Source organism: Neofelis nebulosa, chromosome 9 (assembly GCF_028018385.1).
Source record: "Neofelis nebulosa isolate mNeoNeb1 chromosome 9, mNeoNeb1.pri, whole genome shotgun sequence".
Lineage (NCBI taxonomy): Eukaryota > Metazoa > Chordata > Mammalia > Carnivora > Felidae > Neofelis > Neofelis nebulosa.
The window spans coordinates 52,698,193-52,722,801 of NC_080790.1; the positions used below are offsets into that span (position 1 = coordinate 52,698,193).

The window sequence follows — 24,609 nt, forward strand, 5'->3', positions numbered from 1 at the left end:
TGTTATTCATATCCATTTCAAAAACATTTTAGTATGTCATTGCTACAAACTAGACGTTTCCACAGTTAAAACCACAGTTGACGCTAATTTTGGAATCTGCCTTGTCAAAAACTGTATGAACACAAGTGCATGCTATCTGCAATACGTAGCAACAGATTATGAAAAACCCTAAACTATTTCATTAGGCCATGGAACTCATTGTGAATTGCAAAAAAGTAATGTCTGCATATCCTGCTCAATGCTACAAAACAGAAACCACAAGAGTCTCTAGTACTCCTAAACCCATGTCTTTGACATTAACTGGACATTGTTTACATCAAACAGACACACTGGCAAGTAGTGGGTTGGGCATGATTTATTCAGACGACAAAGTGTTTTGTTTGAATAAGTTGCCATCATTTAAAAATCCAGAGATTTTATCCCCAAATCCAGACTTACAGCTTTTCTTGAAAAAATACTAAATATGTATTCTGTACAGCAACTATCAGCTAATGCTGATGGCTGCCCTATTTAAGGCACACTCTCCAGTTTTACATATACGTTCATATATATGTGTATCGATACATATACATATGCATATACATATACGTATATATGTGTGTGTATGTGTATATACACATATATACGTATATGTATATACACACACTCTCTCTCTCTTCTGTTTAACAGGCTCACTTCACTCACTGACATTACTTGCTTTAAGCTCAGTAAATATACCTATGCCACCCAAATTTCTAGACTCTCTAGTAAGGGTATCCAGATTAGATTAAGGGTCTAAAGCAGTACTACCTCTCCAGAGAAAAAGTGGTATCACCTACTAAGCAAGAAATATCGCAAGCACTGTAGACTTGAGTGGGTCCAGAATCAAACTGTGAAAATACCTACCCACGTAAGAGCTCACTCTATCCTCCAACTACCTCAAAAATCTTTTATGTCAATTAGTATTTTCTCAAACTGAATTATTTCAGTCTGAAAGACAGCTTCTAAACCAAGGATAGCCCAAAAGACGTAACTTCTAAACCAAGGACAGCTCCTCCTCTAACATCTGAAAACCAATTTAGAAAAATACATTTCACATTCCACTGTTGCCTTTTCCAGGCTATAGTTTTAAAGATTCAGCATGGGGAACATATTTGTCAAACGTTACTTTGCAAGAAAAAAATTGCAATTGGTAATTTACATTTATTGGCTACATTATTTACAAGGTCATTTACAAGGCAGGAAGATATATCACACAGAAACGAGAGGTAGTTTATACCATCTAAGTCCATGTTCACAAATCCCTATCATTTGATCATCCAGTAGTGAAGAATTCATTAGTTAGATCCATTATGCTGTTCCATTAAAAATGTATGTGTTTTTTGTTTTGTTTTAAATGGTGATCTCTGTGAACTCTAAAGCATCACTAAATGATTTCTTTTCCTAAGTTTTACTTTTATCATATTCACCCAGACTTTCACCATCTTACATTTGAGGAACTAGGGAAGCCTCATATTCAGTGCCCTATCTTATGTCTTCTCATTCCTGTATACCCTACATACATCTGCCAGATTTATCTCTCTAAAATACACTTTGAACATGTCACTTTTCATATCAAGTACCTTAAATAGTTTCTTAGTGCCTCTCACCTCAAGTCTAAACACCTTAAGCTAAGTTTTTGAAGGCTCTTGGTACTTACTGTTGTTGCTGATGTCTGAAATGTCATCCATCTTCCCCTAGGTATATGTGAAGCCTACTCATCATTCAAGACCCATATTTAATCTACTCCATGAAGTCTTCCCTCCCCAATACTTCTAGTCCAGACAGACTCAATGCAGTTAGTCACTGTCACTCAATCTCCTCCAACTAGACTACAGAAGTCTTTTGATGTCAGAAAGTACATTTATACTTTTTTTCTTTTGTTTTCTCTTTATCTATATAAGAGATGGTAACTAAACTTACTATAAGAAATATGGAACATATCATGAATTTGCATGTCATCCTTGCACAGGGGCAATGCTAATCTCTGTATCATTCCAATTTTAGTATATGTGTTGCCCAAGTGAGCACTATTTATACTTCTTTTTAATTATATGCTGTTAAATACACACAAGGTATTGATAAATTTTTAACACTGGCCTGAATGGATATAAGCCTAAATTCCATACAGAAATATTAAATCTCTCACCCCTACAGCATACCCAAACAAGTCAAATACAATCACCGAACCATTTGTTGACCTCTAATTTTTTAAATTCCTTAGATATGTTATTTTTCTCTTCAATGAGACTGTTTAAACTGCTTAAGACCAACATCTTCATTTTATATGGTTCTCATTTCTGCCCAGCATCTAATATAGTCATGTACAAAACTGATAATCAGTAAACACCTACTGAATAAACATACACCTTTTCCATTCTACAAAATAAATATTAAAACTTTAAGGGGCACCTGGGTGGCTCAGTCGGTTGAGTGTTTGACTTTGGCTCAAGTCATGGCCTTATGGCTCATGAGTTCAAGCCCCATGTCAGGCTCTGTGCTGACAGCTCAGAGCCTGAAGCCTACTTTGGATTCTGAGTCTCCCTCTTTCTCTGCCCCTCCCCTGCTCACACTCCCTCAAAAATAAACATTAAAAAAAAATTAAAACCTTAAGTTCTTTATTTTAAAGATACCTTTCTTGGATTCATCATGACTAATTAAAAGTTCAAATGGAATACAGAAAGCCTATTTATTATTCAATTCAGGGCTTAGGACTGCTTAAAAACTATAAGAACGATGAATTATTCTGAAATTTTTTAAGACTTGGCTATCTCCCTTGATAGGGAAGGCAACTATTATTTATTTAGAACTCAGCAAATCTGACTAAAATGCGGGAAAATGCTGCTTTCCTTTGCTGGAGTTAACAAAATCATCAGCTGAAATCTGACAAATGGGTATTACAAAGACAGTAAAAGGGCAGCACTGGAAGGAGAAAAAAACAAGACAATTAACACCTATAGGTTTTTAAGCCTATTCATAGTATACTACCAATTATATGCCCTTGAATCAAACTTTATTCCTGTGGGAAGTACAATTCCTTCCTGACCATTTGTAATATAAATCTATAAATCACATTAGTAAACAGAAGAAACACTGATTTCCAAACATGTATCAGTAAATAAAACATACTGGGAAATTCCTATACAAATCCAACAATTACAGTTGACCCTTGAACAGACACAGGTTTAAAGTGCACAGGTCCACACGGATTTTTACAGTACAGATATATTTTCTCTTATGGTTTTCTTAATACCATTTATTCTCTAGCAGTATTACTTATTATTGTAAGAATACAGTATATAATACATTTAACACACAAAATGTATTAACCAACTATTTGTTTGTCAGTAAGGCTTCTAGTCAACAGTAGGCTGTAGTTTAGGGAGTCAAAAGTTATAACTGGACTTTCAACTGCACAGGAGTTGGCATCTCCAAACCCCAAGTTGTTCAAGAGTCAACTGTACTATCAAACAGTACATTCTACATTACTCTTCAGCACCTCTATAAAATACTTCCTTCTAACTATACTTCCCATGAAGGTACCTAAGGCCTTTTTAAAGATTTTTTTTCCTCTCTAAATGTCTACCATTTTACACTATTCTCTAGCCCACAGCTGGTCCCCAAATAAATACACTTTTTTTCCCCAAACAATTCCTCTTGACTCAATTTTGCTATGGATTAAGTCATTTTAGAAATCTCCTCATGAAACATTAAAAATCCTTGTCTAGCTAGAGTCAGAAAATATTTAAATCAGCATTAACTGTCTTTTAGCCCAAGACAGGTAGACACATGCAAGGCTACAATATACTATCTCTTAAAAGTATGCAGTACAAGTTTTTTATTCCATTTTTAAAATATTTTTATAGCAACAGATTCTATTTAGACAAAGTTCACTCATGTGGAATTGTTTTATAAGTACACAACTTATGTTATATAAATTTTATGTTGAATGGATTTTCTAGGAGAACTAATCAAAAGTTCAAAGTAAATGACAAACTATGTGGTATGCCCAGACACAGGAATACAGAAGGTCTAACACTCAATTCAGTACTTAGGCCAGGGCTATTTAGATTACAACTAAACGGTGATGTTGCAATCAATTATTTCTGCCATTTCCTCAATGCCTAGTTAACACCAGCATAAATATGAAAATTCAGAGGAAATTTGGGCGCTGAGTATCATTATACAGTGATCTTTAAAAACACTCACCTTCAAATGACTACATTCTACGTTACACAGAGAACACAAATGTGGAAATATTCTTGGAGACGCTGCATAATAATCATTCATCATAGAGGGAGTTGGAAGTCTCTTCATCTTCTGGGCATCAGCATGTGAAAACTTTGGTAACCATGATGCTTTCACAATCCCAAAGGGAGACTGAATGGGAATGTCAGCCTCTGACTGGTAATTCTTTTTACTTCCTCCTGATCCATGTACGTTAGACGAATTAATCACAGGTTCATGTGGGATCCGCTCTTGTTGGCTTACAGCTGAAATTAATTCTGACGAAAAAGGTTGCTGGCCCATTGACGGAGGAATAAGAGACTGATTCATTGTCTGGTTAACTGTTTGGCTAATGGATTGACTGACGGATTTGACAGGTTCAAGGACTGACTGTCCTGAAATGTGTAAGCCTGACATCTTAGTTCCACTCTCAACTGGGAAAAAGGACTGATTATTAGAGGACTCACTGGGGAAGTCCATCTGTCGAAACACATCTTCAACAGGAAACATAGAATTACATATCACATTTGGAGTGGGAACAGATGCAGAAATGCTCTGCTGTGACCGAAATTCATTCTTGACCTCATCTGTTGGAATTTCAGGATCATAAATACGTACTTCAAGTGGATCTTCTGTGTAGCCATATTTGCTTGCATGCCCATAATCAATCACATTACTCGAAACTGCCTCATTACCAAGCGTTTCTTTACTTCTGCTCTGAGAAGGTAAATTAGGTAATCGGCGCCCCATTTTACGCATCCTTATATCCCTCAAGATTAATGGCATATTTTCAGGAGTTAGCTGTTCATCAGGATAGCGACTGAGTTCTTCTAAGTCTTCATTAGATAATCCAAAACTTGCTAAGATACTTGAGGCACTCTCTTTTGTATAGCGGCTCTGTACTTGAGGACTCTGTTCTGTAACCTGTGTTATAGAACTCTGTTTCACTCCCACTGATGCAGATATATGAGGCTCATCATCCCACCGGCTACCATGAGGCTTCCCCTTCTTTTGTTGTGCTTCGTGAAAATCCAATTTTTCTTTGGTCAATCTTGGATCAGTTCGATGCTGAGTTACCTGAACATTCATTCTCTGTGGTCCCATGTTCTGATAAGATTCATGGCCAGCAAATCTGTGTGGAATTCCACGAGCTCTCCCTGCTGGGTAAAATCTTGGAAGACCCATGGATCCAGGCCTCATAAATGGTCCTGGAGGCCTCATCCCAGAAGGGTTAGGTGCTCGTGGCCTCTGAAGTGGAAAGTTGCCTCGAGGATTAAACCTGGGTCTCGACATGGCTATTTTCAAGAAAGCCTGATTTAATAAAGTATAAGGTGGTGTTGAACTATGTGAGGCAACGGCATTCAGCTGCTGAAGCGCCAATTGAGTCTTAATCTGAGCAAAGTGCAAAGGAGATGGGCCCAACAGAAGTGGGTTTGCAATGCCCAGGTTCAAGGAATTCACAAGTGGTGCGAAATTTTCCAAGAATAACACAAAGCTGAAAGTTAAAACACAAATATTAGATCATTTTAACTCAAACTACTTCATGAAGTGGGTTCTACAGCCAGTGTAAAACATTTTGAAACAAAGCCATGAAACCATTCTCCATTTCATATACTTTTAGAGTGTTTATGAGAATTGTTAACTTTCCCAAAAAGGTTCTCTTCTTTTCTTTCCCGAATCCAGAACACAAACCCCAAAACTCAAGCCAGAGTTCATGGACAAAGTGTTGCACTGGGTGCTGTCCTAGGTGCTGAGCAGTAATTAACAACTCCTTTTAAATAATCTTGAAAAATATTGGGGATTTATTTCACACTTTGTTACTGGAAAAAAAAGATAAAGGCATTAAAACACTGGAAATACACATACACTTAATATGTATGTTATGTACAAACCAGGAAAACAGAAACTGTAAGCCTAAAATTTTACAAGACCCACTTCTCTAAGACACAGTCTTCCCTGGAATAACATCTTACAAATTTCATATAGCAATTAGACTATGCTTAAGTTCTGTCGTTAAATAGGTGTTTCTTTTAAGATGAAAACTTGTTACCAATAACTCAACTAGAGTCTGACAAGAGTGCAGTAGCGTGGCATTGATTATAACATACAACATAACAGGTAGCACAACCACGTTATATTTCTCTCAGATTCCCTCCACAACGTGAGGCATATAGGCAAATATATACAGATAATAGCAATGGCTAACTTTATACTGTTCGTGTGCCAGTAACTGTTCGAAGTGCTTCACATGGATTGATTCATTTAATTCTCACAACAGCCCCTTGAAATATGTAGTTTCACAGACAATGATACTAAAGCACAGAGAAGTTAAGTAACTTGCACAGGTAATAAGCAACCAGCCTCAGATTTGCACTCAAGGTGCATATTAGCCCCATAATGCATACTCCTAACCACTAAGAGATGTGAGCAAGAATATCTTGCAGTTCCCAGGCACTCTATTAAACTGGTTGCTGTCCAGCCATCAGAGCACAGCACAACTCATTCCAAGCTGATTCTCATAGAAAGACTTTAGCTATCATTCAGGACCAAGGTCAGCAGCCACCGAGCTTGACTTTCCTCTGCCAGTTTAAAAAACAAAACAAAACAGATTGTCTGTTTTCCATTAGGTCCCTACTTTTATACCTGATAGAAATGCAAGGTGGGAAACATGAGGTCTCCAGGCATCTACACCTACAATGAAAATCCACACTATAGATCCTATTTGAAGATCACCACTTTCTAGGGACACATGGGTGGCTCACTTGGTTATTAAGCCTCTGACAGCTCAGGTCATGATCTTGCAGTATGTGAGTTCGAGTCCTGCGTTGGGCTCTGTGCTGACAGCTCAGAGCCTGGAGCCTGCTTTGGATTCTGTGTATCCCTCTCTCTCTCAAAAATAAATTTAAAAAACCTTTTAAAATTAATAAAATAAAAGATGTTATGAAGATCATCACTTTCTGGCTCAAGCTACAACTTCATCGATAATTCCACTATACCCTTTTATTTATACATAATGTTAGTGAAATGTTAATTAAGCTAAGAAATGGGCTTTATCCGGTTAACACAGTCTCTTCCAACCATCTCTTCCAATCAAAACAAACAAAACAACTCTGCCTGAGACCTGACTTACTTGATTTTACTCATCCTTCAAGGTCAGCCTCCATTAAACCTTTCTTGATCACCAAGGCCCAGAGTGAGTATTCCAACAAACTCTTGTTTGTTGCTTGTACCATTTGGGACTCCTCCATTTTACTATGCTTTTGCGTTTGTCTGTGTTGTCTTTTTCAACTATCAACCATTAATTAAAAGTATATATTTATTGAGGCACCTGAGTGGCTCTGTCAGTTAAGCATCTGACTTCACTCAGGTCATGATCTCGCAGTTTGTGAGATGGAGCCCTGCATCGGCACTCTGCTGTCAGTGCAGAGCCAGCTTCAAGCCTGTCTTCCTCTCTCTGCCCTTCCTCTGCCTTGCAAATGCTCACGCATGTTCTCTCTCTCTCAAATAAACATTAAAAAACTTTTTAAAGCATGTTTATTTTCCAAGCATATAACCCTACTCCTACTTAAAATACCATCAAATATTTGTTAAGCTGTTTGATCACATCCAAAGTCCTCATATTAACAGACATAGATTATTAATTTTCAAATTAGGATGAAACACAACACTACAACAAAAATTACACAGGCTTCTAATTCAACAGATACAAGCAGCAGACAGAAGTTTACTAAAACAATGATACCCAATTCTCTGTGAATAATGTTCATTTATAACAAACTCCAGGTCTTTTTAAACAAATCATATTAAACTGTGTCTACTTTCTACAAAATAGAAATATTTCCAAGAACAATGTTCTCTTACGTAAGCAGTTTGTCATCTAGTTACTCAAACTCTTTCAGCACCATTTTCCTTATTAACCGGTTAAGACTCCTCTCACAACTTTAGGAACACAAATTATCCCAAATATTGCTTCTCCCCCATAAGAAAACCAAAAAGGAACACATTTCAATCAGTCATCTAATTATCTCATGGAATTGTGAATAATTATCATTTAGAGGTATCTATAAAAAACTTACCTATTTCCTAAGTGCCTAGCACTGCCTTACACTGATACATGTATACATTTACAGAATGCAAGACAGCAGACCTTCACAAAGTGTATTCTGCAGAACTTACTATCCCGTAAGATTGTAGGACTTCGCAAACAAGTTCCAAACAAAGTCCCTGCTCAAGAAAGTCGGAAATGCATGCACTAGTTACTCTTCCTAGAGGGACATGATGCTTACTATATATTGAATTAAAAGGCTCTGAGATGCCCTGTTGTTTATCAAAAACCTTTTTTCATTTTGTGCTTCCTCAACTTGAGTTTTCTTCATGCATATACCCAGAGGTGATATTTGAAATACAGTAATTGTTAACAAGCAATGAGTAACAAGTACAGTAAATTGTGACTTATAGTATGCAGCCAAGTTCCTGTGCCCCTCCCCTTCCTCCACCCTCCTTAAGCTTTTAGTTGCTGTAGCACAAAGTGGGGGGGGGGGGTTGAGAGAGGGGGGCAGTCCTCAGGGAGGAACTAAAAGAGTGGGGGAAATGGAGGTCCACCCTTGGGATAGCAGCTACTTACTGGTAGAATTCTTTCCATGTTTAAACAACTGGCATATCTGCATCAGTGTAGTAGTCATGAATATCAGTCCGGAAACATTCAATATTCAATATTCACAAAACAATGTGCAATATACACGAAGATAAAAATAAAAAGGCCTTTTCCTAATTTAAATTTAAATTCTCAGTAAGCAGAGGTTTGGCTTGTTTCCATTTAGGAGCCTTAACACACACACACACACACACACACACACACACACACACACACACACACACACTAGACCTCCTATACACAGTTAATCCCAATGTGAAATCTAATATAAGATATAGTAATAAATTAACAGCCCTGGTTCTCCCAAAGAGACTGTTCTCCCTTCTCTCTTGGTAAGACAAATGAGGGTCTTGTTTAGTCATAGTTATTTATTTTGCATTCTGATTCCTGGAGTTGCTGATGGCTTGAGCTAAGAAAGTTTCTCTCCTATATGCATATCCCAGAAAATCCGTCATGATAAGCAAATGTCACTCTTTCAATAGGTCTCTTCAACTAACCTCCTTCCTAAGAACAAATATAATCCTTCTGAACTTGAAGCCAATACTTCTTTTATCCCAAGACTCCTTCTGAATTTCAGACCTGGTCTAAATCTAGTGTGTTTTCATCTTAGTTTGCATTTACTAACATTTTCAGACAGTAATCCACTAATGTAAAATCATCAAACACCTTAGGCTACCATTAACCAACTGAGCCACCCAGGTGCCCCACATATCTTCAATAGTTAAAAAAATTTTAAGTAACCTTTTATTTTCTCTGTAAATGAAATTTAAGGAGTATATTTGTATTTCATTTGCTTAATTTTTTATAAATATAAGTGCATTTTTAATCATTTAGGAAAGTTATTGTTTAATCTTCTCTTAAAACTATCATTCACATTCACTGCAAATAAAATGTTATGACCAAAAAGGCTCTTGTATTTATAGTTTAAGCTTTCTACTTATAAGGTATTATAAACTTCCTTTTGACAATTATAGAATTCTCAAGCCTCATTTCTTCAACTCTAATTTAAGGACAGGCAAGCTCTACCAATCAGCATCCTTTTCTTTGCTGCTTAACTTTCTCCCCTTCATTTTGTTTAAACTTCAGCCCTACCAATGATGCCTCAAGGTACAACTACTTAAGGCAAATGCTAACAACAAAATGAAGCACAGGAATTTACCATCTTCAACAGATTCAGGAGGATAAAATTCCAAAATCAACTATCAGACCATTTGAGATATCTAAAAAAAAAAAAAAAAAAAAGCTAGGTACTCCTAAAAAACTTAGAGAAACTGTCTTCTTAGCAATAAATACATCAGAGTAATTCCAAATCCAACTGTTACTCATCCACTTGACCAATACCTTGACAATGCTGGTCTAGGTAAGGAAGTAGCAAGGCTATTAAGCCAGAAACGATCCCTTTCTTCATAAAGCTAACACTCAGTTTTTAAGATGGAGTTAACGTTTCCTAAGAATTAGAGAAACCAAAATGATAAAATATAGTTAGGGGTGCCTAGGTGGCTCAGGTCATGATTTCATGGATTTAAGCCCCACGTCAAGCTCTGTGCTGACCAGCTCAGAGCCTGGAGCCTGCTTTGGATTCTGTGTCTCCCTCTCTCTCTCTGCCCTTCCCCGACGTGCTCTAAGATAAACATTAAAAATTTTTTTTAAAAAACATTAAAAAATACAGTTAAAAATCTGGAAGTTTCCCTTTTCACACCTCTGCAGTTAAAAGGGTTTGCAGAGACTGGAAACTGGTTGAATAAACTATGGTATATTCATATTTTGCAGCTGTAAAAAGGAATGATATTAAACATCCTTGGTAGGGCATACCCTACAGATATGAACTAGTAGATACAAAACCCTTCAAGATGTTTTCTTTCTTTTTTTTTTTTTTTTTTTAATATTTTTGAGAGAGACAGAGACAGAGAGAGAGGGGTGGGGGGAGAGGCAGAGAGAGGGAGACAGAATCTGAGGTAGGTTCCAGACTCCCAGCTGCGGGGCTCAAACTCACAGTGAGATCATGACCTGAGCTGAAGTCTGACACTTAACCCACTGAGCCACCCACACACCCGTTTTCATTATTTAAATTGGTATATGGACAAAACATAAAATGTTAAAAGTAAAATACTTGTATAATAGTATTACATATATAAATATGTAGTATTACCATCACATCTGTCTGAAGTCAAACTGGTCTGTAACCCAAAAACAGGAAATGTAAGAGAATCCTTGTTCTCCAAATCTGCTATTAAAAGTAAAAAAACTCAAGTGGTTTCACCAACAATGGAATTCACTGATTTGACAGTACTTTGTAAGTTTTGGGACTACCATAGAATTTATACAAAGTAACAAGTGATACCCCAAAACTCAGAACAAATGCCTGGCATAGTAAATATAATCTCTATTAACCATAACTATTAGAGAATATGCCATTTTCTGAATAACTGAACTCTAGCCATAAACAGGTTTGTTCACCTACTGTAATTTATGGATAGTCAATTTATGAAATCATTAAACTAACTTAGAAGAACTTGAGTTAAGATCTGAGTTCTTGGGGTGCCCAGGTGGCTCAGGTAAGGATTTACCTTTACCCCAGGTGGGCTCAGGTGGTTAAGTGACTTTGGCTCAAGTCATGATCTTGCTGAGTTTAAGCCCCGCGCTGGACTCTGTGCTGACAGCTCAGAGCCTGGAGCCTGCTTCTGATTCTGTGTCTCCCTCTCCTCCTTGTGCTCTGTCTCTCTCAAAAATGAATAAACATTAAAAAAATTTTTTTTAAAAGATCTGAGTTCTTAATTATTAACACTCCTTTGAAAAAACTGCAATTAAATATAAATTCTTTAAAGTAAGTTTTATTCCTGATTATATAAGTAACATGCTTTTTATAGAAAACAAAAAGTAGCAAATTAAATCCTTACCAATAAGACCATCATGTAGAATGAATTCGTATTTTGATATAATTTCTTTCAAGTTTGTGTATGTAAATACAAGCATGGATAAGAAGGGGAGGAAAGTACACCAAACTTTACTGTATGAAACTAGAACTATACTATTTTCAATTAACTTTTATTTTCCTATATTTAATATTTTTTCAAAACCAGGGTATTTATTGGTCACAAAACATTCTGAACTCCCAAAAAAATTCTATTGTGACAAGTAGCAGGTAACTCTTTTCTATGCCCTTTTAAGAACTGAAACCTGCCACTCTGACACAACAAATATTCAACTAAATGTCAAACATAAAAATTCTTTTAGAAACATTTGAGCCTAAATGTCCATCAACTGATGAATGGATAAAGAAACTGTGGTTTATATACACAATGGAATACTACGTGGCAATGAGAAAGAATGAAATATGGCCTGTTGTAGCAACATGGATGGAACTGGAGAGTGTTATGCTAAGTGAAATACGTCATACAGAGAAACACAGATACCATGTTTTCACTCTTATGTGGATCCTGAGAAACTTAACAGAAGACCATGAGGGAGGGGAAGGAAAAAAAAAAAGGTTAGAGAGGGAGGGAGCCAAAACATAAGAGACCCTTAAAAACTGAGAACAAACTGAGGGTTGATGGGGGGGTGGGGGGGAGGGTGGGTGATGGACACTGAGGAGGGCACCTGTTGGGATGAGCACTGGATGTTGTATGGAAACCAATTTGACAATAAATTTCATATTAAAAAAAAAAGAAACATTTAATAGGAACTGAGTTCTCGAGGCAGGCATGAAGAAATGGCTTGATGGATTAAAAAGATATTGCCACTAGATCCCATAAGGTCTGAGATGTCCATTACCAAGGACAATCAAGAACTACATTATTGGGGCGCCTGGGTGGCGCAGTCGGTTAAGCGTCCGACTTCGGCCAGGTCACGATCTCGCGGTCCGTGGGTTCGAGCCCCGCGTCAGGCTCTGGGCTGATGGCTCGGAGCCTGGAGCCTGTTTCCGATTCTGTGTCTCCCTCTCTCTCTGCCCCTCCCCCGTTCATGCTCTGTCTCTCTCTGTCCCAAAAATAAATAAAAAACGTTGGAAAAAAAAATTAAAAAAAAAAAAAAAAAAAGAACTACATTATTATTCTAATGTAATCTTTCATAAGAAAGGGAATCCTTTATTTTCTTTATGGATACCGGTAAAGAAATCAGAAATCCAGAAATCTAAAAGCATCATCAAAAATTAGTCAGGGGGCACCTGGGTGGCTGGTTAAGAGTCTGACTTTTGATTTTGGCTCAGGTCATGATATCGAGGTTCATGAAATTGAGCTCCACATCTGGCTCTGGGCTGATACTGCAGAGCCTGCTTGGGATTCTCGCTCTCCCCTTCTCTCTGCACCTCTTAAAATAAATAAACGTTTAAAAAAAAATTAGCCACATCATAATGATTACACTAGACTCATAATGAAAAATGCACATCAAACCCCAAACTTGAACTTTATACTACTACAGTTTACAAAATGCTTTTAATATTCATTATCTCACTGGAGCCTCACAAAAACCCTGTGAGCAAGGGGATACCAGTTTTTACAGATTAAGTAAAGCCTCAGAACTAAGTTGCAAGATCATAACTAGAACCTATAATTCCTCTCAGTATCTTTCCATGTAAAATGTAAATTTTATAGCTTTGCTTTTCCTAACTATACAAAAGTAGTAAGTGTTCATTATCACCCCCCAATAAAGAAAAATCACCCTCATTACATTCAGAAAAAAGTTTTCTACAATCTCTTTTTGTTCGTTTTAGTATTCTATAATCTTTACATAAAGGTTATATAAACTACCATTATTTTTCTAGATATATATACCCACACACCTCATTTGGTATTATTTTGTTAGAGTGATGGTCTCACAACATATAAATCCACTTTCACACCTGAGAATACAGGTATTACACTGGTCAGTTAACAACAGGGAGTACGTGTCATTCTATGCTTTCCTCAGTTTAAATGTCAATCAGCTAATCTCTTCTGGCATACATACAGATCCACTCAGCCTCTTTTCTACCATTTTCTGTCCCTTCCTGTCTCACAAAAGATATGCAAGTCATAACTCCAAAGGTGCCACAAGTGTGAATAGAGAGTACCCCTCGAAATTAAAATGCCACAATGAGGTACCTCAAGGAAACTGTCAAAGAAACAGAATGAGTAGACAATTAGAAACATCATTTGGTATCATGGAGGGCATCACAAACTTCACTGCCACTTGAAAGGAGTGATAAATCTCATGATTCCATATTTGAAAAAAAATGGAAGCTCAACTTGCTAACATACAATGCTAGGAACAGATCACCACAAGAACCAAGTATTAATCACCTCATATAGCAATGATTCAATAGTTACTATTTCCAGGAAAACAACTTTTTGCTAAACAGGATGAATATAATTAGATATACTTTTTGAAGCACTGCATACATAAATGGGTGAAGACAACACTGCATTCACAGTAAATGATGCTTCCCTGACATGTGCATTGGTGGGCCTGCTTACCTTGCTAGCTAGCATCAACAAATGTAATTCATTAGCCCAAGATAAACCTCCTGATCCAAGCTGGAATCAAGAAATCTTTCCTGGAATTGTTTTTAGAACTAGAATGAGGGGCACCGGGGTGGCTCAGTCAACTGAGAGTCTGACTCTTGATTTCAGCTCAGATCATGATCCTAGGGTGGTGGGATGGAACTCTGCATCAGGCTCTGTGCAGAGTGTGGAGCCTGCTTAAGATTCTCTCTCCCTCTGCCCCTCTCCCCATAAATAAATAAAGTAAGTAAGTAAGTAAATAAATAAATAAATAAAATAAAACAAAACTAGAAATGAGTAAAGTAGTGGATGTTGATAAATTTCAAATGCTACTACGGGGGTGCCTGGGTGGCTCAGTCGGTTAAGCGTCCGACTTCGGCTCAGGTCATGACCTCACGGTCTGTGAGTTCGAGCCCCACGTCGGGCTCTGTGCTGACCGCTCAGAGCCAGGGGCCTGTTTCAGATTCTGTGTCTTCCTCTCTCTCTGACCCTCCCCCATTCATGCTCTGTCTCTCTCTGTCTCAAAAATAAATAAACGTTCAAAAAAAATTAAAAAAAAAAAACAAAAAACCAAATGCTACTACGGGCACCTGGGTGACTCATTGGGCTAAGCATCCAGCTCTTGATTTCAGCTCAGGTCATGATCTCACAGTTGTGAGACTGAGCGCAGTGCCTGCCTGTGATTTTCTCTCTCTCCCTCCCTCTCTCTTCCCCTCCCCTGCATGCGCTCTTTCTCTCTCCCTCTCTCAAAATAAATGAATAAACATTTTTTTTTAACTCAAATGCATATATTACTGCCTTAGTGAGAAAGCACAAGTACTGAAACAAAATAAAGCCCACATAACAGAGGCCAGCAGGACCAAGAGGTAAATACAATATTGAAGACATTCACTACCCAGATGCAATTGTTCTGAGGCATAACCTGCCCTCCCTGCCATTACGCTGTTCGTTTTCATGAAGTATACTAGCCAAAGGGTACATCTCTGTCTAACAGGGTTTCCAAAATCTTCAATTAAGCATACCTAAACTATTTGGTCAAATGCCTAAGCATGTTAACAGTCAACATTAAAAAAAAAAAAAATTAAAACAAGCGTGGAAGAAGGGAAAAAATCTAAAACTGAAAGCGAACTAATACATTTTTCAAATGAATACTGTAAGCCACTGTGGAATAAAAATTAACTCAAGTAATTTATGAACCCACTATTAAATATATATATATCGTCGGTTTGAGAGTGGCTAAGAGAAAGGGAAGAACTACAAACAAATTCTTACTCTTTTTAGTAGTTTGTTTTGGGAGTTTTCTTTGGTAGTGACATCAGTGAAGTAATTCTTCAATTACTTTAGATATATCATAGGATGAAACAAAAAAGTAAATGTTTTGATAGTGCTGAGAACCAGGGCTTTCACTGTGCAAGACAAGATACATAAATATGAAATGAGGAAAAACAAGAAAAAAACTGTACAATAAATTATAAACCACTGAAAAAAACAAGAATCCGTAACTCCATACCAATCAATGCAAATGTAGAGGGACTGCTGACTTGAAAATTCATTTTATAACTATATTGGTAAAGATTGGTTCAGACAAGAATCACCTACACATGTTAAATCCAGAGGGAAATTTTGCTAAGTAGGACATTTACATATTCTTAAAATGCGTCTTCACAAATTAATTAGTTCAAGGCGGGGAGGAGTCAAACATTTTGACCAAATATATAATCAAACAATATTATCATCCATGGCAGACAGATGGACATCATGTACCTCCAGATTTGATACCATGGGGACACAGCATCACTTAGGCGATTTTTCTGGCCAGGGACACATAATCTCAATCTAATCAAGAGGAAACATCAGACAAATCCAAAATGAGAAATGTTCCATTAAGAAGAAAAAAAAGGGGCGCCTGGGTGGCTCAGTTGGTTGAGTGTCCAACTTCAGCTCAGGTCATGATCTCACGGTGAGTTCAAGCCCAGCGTCAGGCTCTGTGCCGACAGCTCAGAGCCTGGAGCCTGCTTTGGATTCTGTGTCTCCCTCTCTCTCTGCCCCTCCCCCGCTCATGCTCGGTCTCTCTGTCATAAACATTAAAAAAAAATTTTTTTTTTTTAAAGTAAAAGGAACAGAAAAAGAAACCAAGCAAGCTATATTTTTCAGAAACGTCAACTTCACAGAATACAAAGAAAGGCTATGGAAATGTTCCAGAGTAAAAAAGACTAAAGGACATGACAATTAAATGCAATCATCTGATTCTAGACCGGTCCTGTATTGGAGAGGGGGGGAAAAAAAAACTGCTATCAAGAACACTATTGGGCCAACTGACAAAATCAGAAGATGGTAGACTAAAGAATTTTATCAATGTTAAATTGAGGTTGATTACTATGACTAATAGTTCAAAAGAAATAGTAGAGGAAATAGCAATAGCAAAAGAAAACAACCTGTTCTTAGGAAATAAACTAAGGTAAAGGAGTACAATATATGCAACTTACTCTCAAACAGTTCAGGAAAAAAAATCACCATGTGTGTATGTGTACAATAGAAGGGAAAGAGCGTTGGTGGTATAGTGGTGAGCATAGCTGCCTTCCGACAGAAGGGAAAGAAGGGACAGGGAAGTAAGGAGAGACAGGAATTTCTGTCAGAGATTTAATTCATTCAATAAGTTAATGACCCAACCTTTTAAGTCTAACACCAGACTATCTAAGGACTATCTCCTTAATCATATACCAAGAAGAAAAAAAACCATAAGCAAGTAAGGCAACAGACAGAAAACAAAACATGTAACACGATAAAAGAGCATCAGCCCTAAACACATTTTTGTTTTTCTTTTTCTGCATCATGCTCACTCCCTATTGACTATTAGTCAGCCTATTATGCAATTCATAATAATCTCATCTTTGGGGACATTTCAACTAATCTGAAGATATCCACCCTGCTAGGAGGGGTTCCAGTGAATTACTTCATACAAAATTGGTTAACTCCCATAAGTAAAATTTAACACTAATGTAACATAGTGTTTTTTAAAAACTTAAACTCAATGTATTAATTCTGGTCCTGTTGAGTGCTAAAAATGTGACCCTCAGCAAGCTGGTTAACTCAAGCCTCAGTTTCATCATGTGAAAAATAGGAATAAAAACAATACCACTTCAGAATGGTGATGTGACAATTAATTTATACCTCCTGGCGAAATTATACCTTCTGACTCACAGTAGGTACTCAAAAAATGTTAAGATAGCAAATGAAATGCTTTACTTAAGAAATCGGTAGATCGCTTGGGGCGCCTGGGTGGCTCAGTCGGTTGAGGATCTGACTTTGGCTCAGGTCATGATCTCATGGTCTTTGAGTTCAAGCCCCACGTCCAGCTCTGCTCTGACAGCTCAGACCTAGGTGCCTGCTTCAGATTCTATGTCTCCCTCTCTCTCTGCCCTTCCCCCACTCACGCTCTCTCTCCCTCTTTCAAAAATAAACATTAAAAAAATTAAAACAAAAAAAAGAAATAGGTAAATCCCTGTTTCTTTTATTAAGATTTGGGTAACTTATGAAAATTTCAATATAGTAGTTGAAATAGAAACTATACACTGTGTATATAGTGTATGTATATATGTATATATACACCACGAGTATGGTGTATGAAATAATTGGGGAAATCTGAATACTGACTATCCGACATTAAGAAATTGTTACTTTAGGAGCAATAAATATGCTTTTCTCTAAGCATTTTAAAGAAAAACTTTGAACTATAAACTGATGAATGACATGGAATTTGCTTAAAAATAATAGGGTGGAGGGGTGCCTGGGTGGTTCAGTAGGTTAAGTGCCCGATTTCAGCTCAGGTCACGATCTCATAGTTCCTGAGTTTGAGCCCCACATCAAGCTTTGTGGTGGTGGCTCGGAGCCTGGAACCTGTGTCTCCCTCTCTCTCTGCCCCTCCCCGACTCATGCTCGATTGGTCTCTCTCTCTCTCTCTCTCTCTCTCAAAAATAAACATTAAAAATTTTTTTTTAATTAAAAAAAAAAAAAGTAAAAGGGTGGAAGGTAGAGACATGATTGAGCATTAGCTTGCAATTATTGAAGATGGGTACACGGGTGAATCATTACATAATACTCTCTTATACATGTTTGAAATTTTCCACAATAAAAAGTTTTCTAAACAAATGGAAGAAATTCAAAGGAAAATGAAGTTGGCAACATTCACTCAACAAGACAATAAGGATATTAGCTGAAAGTTTAATAAAATGAAGACTGTGGAAATCAGGTAGGAAAAAAAGTGTAAAAACTTAAAAGACTCGAACAATAATTATTTTGATATTTAAGGAGTTCAAGAGTTGAAAATAACCCAAAATATATGTGCCCAAGGTAATCATGAATATCAAAACATGTGTACCTTAAAACTCTCCTGTACTCCCTGAACTTTTTTCTCATTACAAAACTCTTGTTCTTGACCCTCACTGATCATTATTATAGCTATGTTTTATTTCTACACCTCACCTTCTTCCTTTCCATTACTGTCGTATCTTTCATATACCTATTGTCCATTTTCATTCTCAGCCACAAATTTCAGACTACAGTAAACAAAGTTGAAGTAATAAAAAAGTAAAGTTGAATACAAACAGGGGCTTATTGGCTTTGACCACAAACAATTACTTTCAACGTGCAGGAGGTCGAAACCACCACGTGTCAACATTCAGTAGCTGCTCTTTCCTTGCAAAACAGTCCAAACAGCCCAAACTATGTCACTGGGTACTCATACTGGAAGCACTAATTCTTAGTATCTAAAGCATGTTATGAAGAATTTGGACAGATTTATTCAAACTTTGACTGGTACACATTAAGTCAAGTCATGTTAGAAAGAACACAATTTAGACTCCAAAGGCTCAGGATCTTACCCAGGCTCTAGCAAGTACCAGCTGAGTTCATTCACTCAACACAGGAGTCCTGAATACATACCAGTCACTGGGACAGATACAAAGATAAACAATCAACAATATAAGTGGTTACAAGAGAGGCATATATAAAATTTATAGATACACCAAATATTTTAATGAAAGATTAGCTGATTTTTCAGCTCCAAAATTCTATCAATTTAATCTGAATTCTTTTAAGCCTCTTTTTAACTAAAAGGGAATATCCCCAGGAAACAATCTTCAAACAAAAGATGCTTCCTTAAGACTGAAAAACTTGTAATAAAAGTAACAGCTAACGATCTCACTCAATTCTCACAACAATCCCAAGCAGGAAGTAGTATTATTACCATTTTACAGATAAGAAAACAAAAGTTAAGTAAGACTAAAATAATTTATCCAAAATCTTACACATACAGTAAGAAAAAAACAGGGATTTGAATCCAGATCTGATTCCAAAGCCTATTCTCTTTTCACTAAATTATCTGTCTCTCATTTTCTTTCACTACATAAAAAGAAAATTTCCAGAGATCACCTCTGAAAAGCTCCCAAGAGAAAAATCTTTAGGACAGCCCTGAAATACAAACTGATCACTGACTATAATAAGCTTTTTTTTTTTAAACAAGAGTATGCGCTACACACACTCTCCAAGACACAAAAAGAAGAGATTACAAGACTAAAATATAAACAATATTCAAGGTAACATATATGTAACACTAATAAAAACATTCTGAAACTAGTTAATAGGAACCAATGAGATTTTGTGATTTTCTTCCAAATGTTTTACCTTTTTCTGAACTAGATTCCAATAACCAAGCAAGGAACGGCCCAGCATATTTTTACCGTATTAACATGTTGGAGTCCACATCACTTAAAAGTGCATATTACAGAGTATGGGGATACAAAATAAAATGTATATGAAATGTTGTCATATTGAAAAAAAAGAATGCAACATCAAAGAAGTCTAGAATGCCTAATAAAATTAAAGCTTTGCTGGAATAATGTAAAGTATGCATTTATTTTTCTGTATAAGTTTCATTAATCGTTTTTTTAATAAATTAATTTTTCCAATTTTTCAATTCTAACTGCAAATTTGAGTCAGCAAATATCTCTGACATATTAAGTCAACCCTTTACAACAGATGAAGGATAAAAACGAATAAATTTTTTCGTGCACGATTCTAAAGCCGGTTAGAAAAAGAATTTGAATCAACTTAAGTTGCCAGATCCTGGTAACAAGTTTTGCTTCAGAAATCCTTCAGATTAAAATAGGGTTTTACCCTCCCCACCCCCAACTTCACCCTAGAGTAAATGTTTAAGATTAAGAAAAATTAGCTTGAGGCAGCCGTCACTGTCTAGTTCAATTAAAGATTTTGTACTAACAAAAGTCTCCCTCGTTCGCAATTATCTCAAACAACAAAAGATCTGTTCAAAACGTCCTCAAGGATCCAACTGTGTGGTATACATTCTCCCCCCACCTTTAACAGAAGGGGACTGAGCCTAGGAATCACACACAAGTAAACCACTAAAGATCCAGTATTCGCGATTCCTTTGAGAAATTTGTAAATAAGTATCAGAATCATTTATGGTTCCCCGTATCCCGCACAGAGGTGACATTTTCTTTGCTTTCATACCCGCGAAAGGCGGAAACAGCAACCAGCAAAAGCCGCTGGATCTAACATTCTCCCTTCATCCCAACTCCCCCTTCCCCAGCCCCAAACAAACATGTTCTCTCCATGCTCCTTGCATAACGTCGCTCGCCACAGGGCTCAGCTCAAGCTCCACCGCCTCTCTTCAAGGCCCGACGGGAAAGGTTACTCCCTCGTCGGTGCTCCCGCACCACCGCTTCCTTTGGCTGTCAGGCCCGGCGCGGCCTCGGCAGGCCCTGCGCCGATGGGGAAGGGGCCGCCACGGCGCTGCCAAAGGGCTGTTCTTGTTCCTCGGCCCAATGCAACGGCGTCGGGCGGCTCTTCCAGAAGCAATGTCCTAGCACGGGTGCCCGAGCCGGCCCTCCGGGGCAGCAAGGTGAACGGACGCGGTAGCGGGGCAGCCAAGCTTTCCTTCTCATCCCGGGGGTCCCCCAACCTCCTCCCGCCCCCGCCGCCGGCCCGCCGCCATTTTGTGCGCAGCCGCTGCGACACAGATACAATAGTCGGCCCGGATCTCACAGGAAAGGCTCAGGACCCCCACGCTATGGGCTCCCGCCTTCCAGCCCCCTATTCCCCACAAGGCAGCGGTCCTACCTATGCCTACCCGACTAACAGCCGGATCCCATTTGCGCCCCACACAGTTTAGCACTCAGCCTCCAGTCTCGACGCCGAAGAAGCTACCGCCTCCAGAGAGCTGCACGCATGCGCGTCTGTCGAGCCTTTGCGAGCCCTCATCTGCTCCCGGCGCCTGCGTACCGCCGGCACCGCGCTCGCCGGGAGGCAAAAGAAAGGAGCCAGCGGAGCTTGGTTCCGGAAGGGGGCGCTCTCGCGTGTGGCGTTCCAGGAGTCCACCGTGTTCTCAAGCACCCAGTGTATCGTTGCCTCTGACCGCTCTGTGCTTGTCCCATCCAAATCTTGCGCAACCTTTAAGATCTGTGTTGTCTCGCCTCCGTGAAGTCTTCCCTGGCCATTTTTGGCTTCAGTAATAATTCATTTCGCACTGGATATCATAGTGCTTTGTATGGTTAAGATTTTCCTGCCTTTATGTTCCTGCCTTAAATCTATTTTTGCATCCCTAGCAATGATGTGATGGGTATCACAGCCACTGAAAATATCAGGAAATTAGAACTGATTTGAAGCTTATTAAGCTGAAAGCTTAACGCTCTAAAAATCCTTTCATGTGTCATTCCACAATAAAAATAACCTACCTGTGTGTTAGATATTTTTAACCTTCATTTAACTGATGAAAAAACTTGGGGCTGAGAGAACTTGAGTAACTTAACTTACTCTACTACACCAACATAAAAGCTCAATGGTTGGGCAAAATCTGGTAAAACTCAGAAGTCTCACCTAGGATACCACACAAATCACACCACCTGCCCTACGTCTCATGCGTCAGTTTTACCTAGCAGCCAGCAGATGCGTTTCTTTTATTAACATTAAAATAAGCATAGAGAGGGGCCTAAGCGGCTCATTCGGTTAAGTGTCCGACTTTGGCTCACAATCTTGTGGTTGCTGCGTTCCAGCCCCACGTGGGGCTCTGAGCTGACAGCTCAGAGCTTGGAGACTGCTTTAGATTCTGGGTCTCCCTCACTCTCTGCCCCTCCGCGACCATGCTCTCGCGCGCGCGCGCGCGCGCCCGCGCGTGCACGCTCACGTTCTCTCTCTCTCTCTCTCTCTCTCAAAAATAAGCATTAAAAATTTTTTAATAAATAAAAATAAAATAAGCACAGAAAAAGATGAAAGAAAAGTCTTTTTTACAAACTATATTTAACCACATTTTTATTTCAAACTAAATATCCTGGTAGAGGAAACAAACCAAAAAAAAAAAAAAAAAAAAAAAGCCAACACGCCAACTCCAAATAACTAATATTGAGTCTTGAAGTGTTTCCTTCCATACATTTCTGTATATTCATACAAACATACACAAACATATTATTTGCATGTAACGGGAAATGTTCTTTTTCTTTTTTGCCAAAAACTTACACATTAGCCTGCTATTTCCTTTTCTGATTACTGACATTTCTCCAAATAAACAATATAGATCCTCTTTCTTAAATAGATAATATTCACAGTATGGCTCCATTATCAATTATTCAACGTGTTGTTGACACTGAAGTTGTTTTCAATCTTTTGGATACTATAAACATTGCTGTATATAAACAGCCTTACCCACTGATATTTTTATTTTTATAGGCTAGAATCCCAATAGTTACACTGCTACATTAAAGATGTATATATATCTATATCTAGATGTTTTATGACGTATAATTTGATTATAATGTCTTTCTCCCCCCCCACAATCATTTTGGCAATTTAATTCTCCTAGAAAAACATCCATTTTATCTGGGTTTCCAAATTCATTTCCCTAGAATTGGGCAAAATAATCTTGTAAATTCCTTTTTCTTTTATGTTGTCCCCTTACATTTTTTACTTATTTCTACAGCACTTACACCTAACATACCATATAATTTATTTCTTATTGCTTCTTATCTCTGTCCACTAGAACATAAGCTCCATGATGTTCGATATTTTGCCTGTTTTCTTCACTGCTTTATCTCCAATGCCTATAATAATACTTGACACACAGTAGAAAAATTAGTGTATACTTTTATTACAAAATGAGTGAGTAAAAATGTGTGTGTATGTGTGTGTGTGTTCATGTGTGTATGAAGTTATTGACCTCCTTTCATATCTACCGGCCATGTGAGTTTCCTCCTTAAAAAAAAATCCTTCGGGGCCCGCCCCCGTGGCTCAGTCAGTTAAGTGTCCTACTTCAGCTCAGGTCATGATCTTGTGGTCTGTGAACTGGAGGCCCATGTTGGGCTCTGTGCTGACAGCTCAGAGCCTGGAGCCTGCTTCAGATTCTGTGTCTCCTTCTCTCTCTGCCCTTCCCCTGTTCATGCTCTGTTTCTCTCTCTCTCTCTCTCAAAAATAAATAAACTTAAAAAAAATCCTTCTAATATTCTTTGCTTATATTTCTAATGAGCTGATTGTCTCTTTTGTATTAGGAGGTAATTCTTAGTATAGAAGGAACATTAACCCTTTGTCAAATAGGAATATATTTTCTTTCTGAGTATCTTTTGCCATTGTAAATTTTAAATGTAATCAAATCTATCTTTTCTCTTATGACTTCTGAGTATTCTTTTTGTCTAAGAAACCTCACTCTACTCCCCAGAAGCATACACACCCAGGAATTATACAAAAATTCTCCTAAACTTGCTAAATTTTTGTTTACAATTTCATAATTTTATTTTTTGCAGTTAGATATATTTTATCTAACATTTATTCTTTTTCTGATATGAAGTAAAGATCTAACTTTATTTTCTTCCAAATATATTAAATCATGAAGTTTCCAGATATTTTAAAAAACGATACTTTCTTCCCCCTTCACTGAAATGGCTCTTCCCTTTAAAAAACAAACAACAAAGGAGTAAGTTCCCATATATAAAATGGATTCATGGACCTTCTAGTCTGTCTTACTTATCTGTCTACCTATGTTCCAGGACCATTTTTCACATTCATTAACTGAGGTTATTATTTGAGGTCCTCCTCTGTTCCAGGAACTCTTCTGGCACCAAAGAGTCAGTGACAAACCAGAAGGCAACACTAACTCATGCCCTCATGGCATATACAGCCTAGATGGGGGAGACAGACAATAAACAAGAATATATATGGTATGTCAGATTG

General features: G+C 37.8%; 1 protein-coding gene and 1 non-coding gene across 12 annotated transcripts in view; both read right to left on the reverse strand.

The window, feature by feature from the left end:
• Positions 1-24,609, reverse strand: part of ZNF638 (zinc finger protein 638) — a 140,904-nt gene that overhangs the window by 66,668 nt on the left and 49,627 nt on the right. For 9 of the 11 annotated variants that reach the window (XR_009248508.1, XM_058683756.1, XM_058683750.1 and 6 more), the window contains exon 2: positions 4,228-5,740. Coding sequence is in view for 10 of the 11 variants with exons in the window: in XM_058683756.1 (XP_058539739.1) it covers positions 4,228-5,740 (1,513 nt within the window). In the remaining variant the exon portion in view is untranslated. Of the gene's footprint in view, positions 1-4,227; positions 5,741-21,513; positions 21,649-24,609 lie in introns of those variants that run through there. The other 2 variants (XM_058683759.1, XM_058683757.1) reach the window with 2 other exon arrangements.
• LOC131486384 (U6 spliceosomal RNA) lies at positions 1,946-2,049 on the reverse strand. The gene has a single exon (XR_009249299.1). It is a non-coding gene; the product is annotated as a U6 spliceosomal RNA (small nuclear RNA).